Below are 6,129 nucleotides of genomic sequence, written 5' to 3' on the forward strand. Positions count from 1 at the left end.
TGCTTTTTAAAAGCCAATTTATAGTTAGTGGAGCCTAGATAAAACTCACAATAATTTCCTGTTGCTCTACATACTTTAATATGCAATGGTGAGATACACTGGAATATTTTAAATGGCATTATGAAAATATGAACACTTAAAAATGACAATTTTTGCAATTGCAGATGGGTGCACTTAATTATAATTTAATTCAACAATAAGGCAGCTTTCCAAACATCTGGTTACCGATTTTAATCAGTCATGTATTAGGGATATGAGCAGTGTTAATTTTTATATTAAAAATAAGACTTTTAAATTAATTGATAATTGAACACTGATTGTATTTAAAGTGATACATTTCTAAGTTTTAGTTACATTAAATGAGAGTAATTACAGGAGTATGTTATAAAGCAAAGAATGATTAATTTGAAGCAAAAAAAAAAAAATTCTTATACTCCTAAACAATGTATTTCAAAATTGTTTCACATTTTTCACTTTTCATATCTTGGTACTGATATACTTCTTTGATGCTATTAGTAGTCTCAAGCCCCTTTGTACTATTGTTAGTTAATAGTAATTGATTCTACAATCAAGATTAATTCTAACCTCATTATAGTTTACTACTCTGAGTGCCAAACATAGTTCCACAAGGAAGACATATATAGAGAGCATATCAGGAAAACTCAGAGAATGATGGAACATTTGCTCAGGTTGTCCAGAACCTGTTGCAATGAATGTCTAAAAGAGAGGTATGTTTAAATATGTTTACCTCCACCCACCTTCTTTTAACTCAGCCTCACCCAATTTCAAATACTGTTTATGGTCCTACTAAATTCCTTCATTTCAAGGAGGCATTCCCAATGATTTCAATCCGTCATCTTTTTGATGTTTCATAGCCATTATAATAAGTACTTTCCCTTTGCATGTTAATGTTAACCCAATGTAGTACTTCATATCTTATGTTACTACACTTAGTCCCTTGGTTATTATTTGTTTTCCTAACAAGTGAAGTTAGTTGAGGCCTATAATTTATAATATTGTCCTTTTTATCAACACCACCTCATAGCTCTTTTAGGCTTCTTATGAATAATTGAATAAAAGTTGTATAATATTCAAATATAGGGATACTTATGGCTTAAAAGCTATGTAGCTCATTTTGGCAAATATAAAAATTGAATTCAATATTTGAATTAGGAATCATGATTACTATGATCTTTCCATGTTTTTTTTTTAATTAATTAATTTATTTTTTTAGAGAAAGGAAGGGAGAAAGAGAGAGAAAAACATCAATCAGAAAATCAGTTGCCTCCTGTAAGCTCCCTGACTGGGGATCAAACCTGTAAACTAGGTATATGCCCTGACTAGGAATGAACCCATAACCTTTTTGGTGCACAGGATGATGCTCCAATCAACAAAGCATCCTGGCCAGGGCTCATGTTCTTTTTTTATCCTCACCCGAGGACATTTTTCCATTTTTTTGTTCAGGTAGAGTGGGAGGGAGAGAGAGGAATAGAGAGAGAGAGAAACATCGATGTGAAAGGAACACATCGAGTGGCTGCCACCAGCACAACCGACCAGGGCCAGGGACAAACTGCAACTGAGGTACATGCCCTTAGCGGGAACCGAACCCGGGTCTCTCAGGACCGCAGGCCGACGCTCTAACTGCTGAGCCAAACCGACCAGGGCAGCATTGTTTACTTTCTCATCCTTATATCAGTTTTGACAATTCTCTTAGGAAGCCATTTCTGTTGTAGTCAGTTTGGGCTGCTACAACAAATACCATAGACTGGGTGGCTTAAAGAATAAATGTTTGTTTCTGACAGCTCTAGAGGTTGGGAAGTCCAAGATCAAGGTGCCTGCAGATCCTGGGTCTGATTAGGGCCTGCTTCCTGGTTTAGAGATGGCTATCTTCTCATACCCTCACATGGAGGAGAGAGGAGAGAAGTATGCTTTTGTATCTCTTCTTATAAGGGCTCTAATACTATTTAAGAGGGCTCAACCCTTGTGCCTTAATTACCTTCCCAATGCTCCACCTAATACCAGCACATGGGGAGTTAGGATTCAAGATGAATTCTAGAGGGACACAAACATTTAGTCCATAACACCCTCCAAGGTTGAGATTAGGGGCATTCTTCCGCTGTGCTAATGAAGGCATACTTCCTACTGCCATACTGCAGTCCTGCATTGGTCCATTTGTCTTTCCAGTTGTACGCTACTTGAGTCAAAATTGTCTTTTTCATAGCTGTCTCCTTAGTATATAGCACATTACATGCAATAGAGTTGTCTGATGACTAATAATGTAGTAATTACCACATGTTACAGGGACCCTTGCTGCCTCTTTTCAGAACTTACTAATGATTTGGAAAACATAAAACAAGTTTATCAATTTTGTAGATGCTATAAAGTAGGGAGGATGGTAGAGTTAAAATTCAAGAATTCAAAGAATCAGAAAGATTTCAACAGGTTATCAGAACAGGGTGAAACCAACAAGGTAAAATTCTAGGGAGAAATTTAAGTTCTACACTTAGGTTCTTGTGTTATAATGTGTCAGTGAGATAACCAGAGACGCACAGCCAAATTGTAAAGGAGCACTTTATTCTTGCCGGCGGGCTGCGGAGGGCATAGCCTCCCCTCAGATCAGCAACCACGATTCTTCTCACTCGTCCATTTTGAAGGTAGAAGCCCTATCCTCCTTTTGCCCCCCCACCTCCCAGAGGACCAGTACAATAGTGGGTGTGACAGTGGTAACAGAAGTCAAAATTAGCATTATTCACTGGGCTCACGAGTACCTGCAAATGCCTGCAAATGCCTCCCAACATGTGGGGCAACTATAAGCTTAGGCAAAATTTCTTTACTTCTAGGGGTAATTAACCTTTTATTGGAAAAATATTGAGGAAGGTCCATTGATGATAAAAATGGAGTTAGTCGCCTTAACCGAGGCCTACATAAGAATGGAATCTAGACGCCTTAGCCTTGGGACCCAGGTCACATGCTGTGTAGTAATTCTCAAAATGTGAACCTGGTCCATGTTGGGGAAATAGAATTAACAATAAAATTTCTTATCAACCTAAAAAAAACTTCTCCACAAAGATGGATGAGAGAAAGAAAACAGTTCTACTATGGAATAAACATTAAACCAGACTGTGATGCACCTATCACAGGTAAAGCACAAAAGAGCCAAGACAGAAAGGAATCTCACCTATGGAGCCAAGCTGATGAAATACATTATATCCATGTTCTCAAGATAAGTAACTATTTCTCTACTAATTCTCAAGAAGGACTCATTGCCTTCATACAAAGGAAAAATACATTTGTCATACAAGGTATGTTTGCAATTTCGAGCCAGGAACCTGCTGAAGTTAGGCTCTATACTCCCAGGAAACCAGGAGACAGAGGTGCTATTTTCCTTGATGATTACATTTCAAAGTGATGGCTCAAAGTTCCCATTTCTAAGAAAAATTCCTGGATTGTAAAATAGGCAAGAGGCTTATTTTGCCTTTAAAAAGGGTTGCATACATTTCAAGAGGCAGAGAAAGAGCCTATAATGGTAAGTTTCCTAAAATAAGTGCTTTCTCTTTTCTTTGCACCAGGGAGAATGGAATATTTTTCTAATTTATAATTTGCTTTACCTTTACACCAACAGCAATAGCATCATCTAGGAACTTTAGTTAGAAATGCAAATTCTTAGATCCCAACCCAGACCTGGTCAATCAGAAACTCTGAAGATAGTGCTTGGCACTCTGTCTTTTTTTTTTTTTTTTAATCCTTATTTGAAGATATATTTACTGATTTTGAGAGAAGAAAGGAGAGAGAAACATCAATGTGAGAGAGAAATATCAATTGGTAGTCTCATATGCAACCTGACCTGGAATCGAACCCACAACCTTGGTATATGGAACAATGCTCAGGCCAACAGGCAATCTGTTTTTAATAAGCCCCTCAGGTGATGCTGATGCTCCAAAAGCTGCAGAATCACTGTAGAGAACTTGCTAACTTGAAAAGATCTAGGGAAGATAAAGATTTTATTTTACTTAAATTAATAGTTATCTGCAATTTGTACTATATAGGTAGTTACCTTCTCTGCTAGGTAATTACCTTCCATTAACTGGCAAGAAATTAAGATTCCAAAATAAAGATGTTAGATGAATCTTCGTTTACATAAGGCAGTCAGATCAACTTGCATCAGAGAGGGAAATAAAAGCAAAAGCATTATAACAAATTATGCTTATTTGGCTCCAGTGAGTGCATTCCCTAATTTTAAATATATGAAAAGTTGCCTGATTTTCTAGCACATCACAAAATACCCATCAAATAAAGCCATACAAGCCAAACTCAAGAGAAACCAGACAAGTGTGCAATTATTTTTCACATGTACCCCTTCTTTAAAAAAAATTTTTTTTTCCTTTATTTATTTGAGAGAGAGGAAGTGAGAGGGAGAGAAACACTGATGAGAGAGAACACTGACTACCTCCTGCACGCCCCCAACTGGGGATGGGGCTCACAACCTGGGCATGTGTCCTGACAGGGAATGGAATCAGCAACCTCTTGGTGCATGGGTCAACGCTCAACCGCTGGGCCACACCAGCCGGATCACATGTATCCCTTCTTAAGTTCACCTGCCTCTCTACTAATCTGTCCTTTATCAGTGCCCCTCAATTTTGGATTTAAAATGGAATCACTTGTCAATAAAAAGACACTCCTAGGGTAGACTCTGAGAGCAGTGCGAGGAACAGTGGATTCTTTGGGTGCATCAGTTCACAAAAGCAGTCCAGGAAGTGAACCCTGTTCCCCTTCCTTGGTACGGGTTAGGGCCTGTCATGGGGTAGAAATGTCAAAATCTGGCTGCCAGGAACACTAATCACGGAAACTCTCCAGGCCTGAGCGATCCATATCAGCGTTCACGGATTGTGGCAAACTGAGGCACTTCCTAGGTTGGCCCCGATTTTCAAAGGCGGTCAGCAACAGTCAGTCTTCAGAGTTGGCAGGTGGTAGGGACGTGATCCTGGGTGGCCCATTTAATTTCTAAAAGGTTCTCCAGCCAGTGGCTATGTTGCTGAGCAAAGTGCAAAGGTAGTGCGGTGGCAAGAACAGGCAGCGGCCAAGCTTTATAGCAAGGCTCGGGGCCAGGTAGCTGGGAGCTGGAGAGTTCTTGGGGAATCAAAACCAAGGACGGCCGGGTTGGTGGGGAGCGCAGAGGCTCGTGGCTGTCACTCCCGGCACGAAGGGTCTAAGCCCGGTGGTTTTCTACCCATTTCTGCCAAAGGCCCGCTTCAGCGCGTCCACGAAGCCCTCGTAATGAGCTAGGATGGGGCTCTCCCTCTCGATATAGGGGACTACCCACTCCTCTGCCGCCCCAGAGAGGCGGCTGATTAAGAATGCCACCTTTAAGGTGTCGTTGGAGAATCTGGCCTCGAAGAACCTCATGTAAGAGGCCGCTTGGATCAAAAATTCGGGAAGCCGGGCGGAGTCGCCTTTAAACGTTTCGGGAAAAGCCACGGGGCAAGCCGGCGGACGCACCTGGGCTAGCAGGTTGGCTTTCTCGCAGAGAAGTCGCCGCACCTGGTCCATGAGCTCGTTGTTCTCCCTGCGCAGGGCATGGTTCTGGCTCAGGAGGTCCTGCATCATGACCGCTAGCGCATCCATCACCGCCCGCCGCGCTCCCCTCCGGCTCCGTCCTGCCGACGCGTCAGCGGAAGTGCGTGTCGGGACAGGGGAGGTCCGGCGGCGGCGCGATGCGGTCTAGCAGACCAGGCCGGGCATAGGCCGAATGCCGACGGGGCAGGGACGCCGTGACTACTGGCCGGAGAAGCGACAGCCAGCAGGCCTGAAGCGGGCGGGAGGGAGAGGAAGAAATCTTGGGTAGACGCGAGCGACGCCGCGGAACCAAGCGCCGCAATCGGCGGAGGAATCTGACTTCGTGGCAACGCTCATTGACTTCCGGCCCTCTGTGGGGCGTTCCTCCTCGGCGGGGCGGGCCTGCTCGGCGGGGCGGGCCTGCTCGGCGGGGCGTTCCTCCTCTGTGGGGCGTTCCTCCTCGGCGGGGCGGGCCTGCTCGGCGGGGCTCGGCGGGGCGTTCCTCCTCGGCGGGGCGGGCCTGCTCGGCGGGGCGTTCCTCCTCGGCGGGGCGTTCCTCCTCGGCGGGGCGGGCCT

At 43.6% G+C, this 6,129-nt stretch overlaps 1 protein-coding gene across 1 annotated transcript; it reads right to left on the reverse strand.

The window, feature by feature from the left end:
* Window positions 1–4,478: 4,478 nt before the first annotated feature.
* On the reverse strand, window positions 4,479–5,923 carry LOC118618700 (protein LDOC1-like). The gene has a single exon (XM_036245101.1). The coding sequence runs from the start codon at window positions 5,620–5,622 to the stop codon at window positions 5,224–5,226; it is 399 nt and encodes a 132-aa protein (XP_036100994.1). The 5' UTR covers window positions 5,623–5,923; the 3' UTR covers window positions 4,479–5,223.
* Window positions 5,924–6,129: the final 206 nt, after the last annotated feature.

Source organism: Molossus molossus, unplaced genomic scaffold, assembly GCF_014108415.1.
Source record: "Molossus molossus isolate mMolMol1 unplaced genomic scaffold, mMolMol1.p scaffold_m16_p_6, whole genome shotgun sequence".
In the NCBI taxonomy this organism is placed as follows: domain Eukaryota; kingdom Metazoa; phylum Chordata; class Mammalia; order Chiroptera; family Molossidae; genus Molossus; species Molossus molossus.

Coding starts and splice junctions, on each gene's coding strand:
- LOC118618700 (XM_036245101.1), bottom strand. CDS start 5,622: ATGGATGCGCTAGCGGTCATGATGCAGGACCTCCTGAGCCAGAACCAT.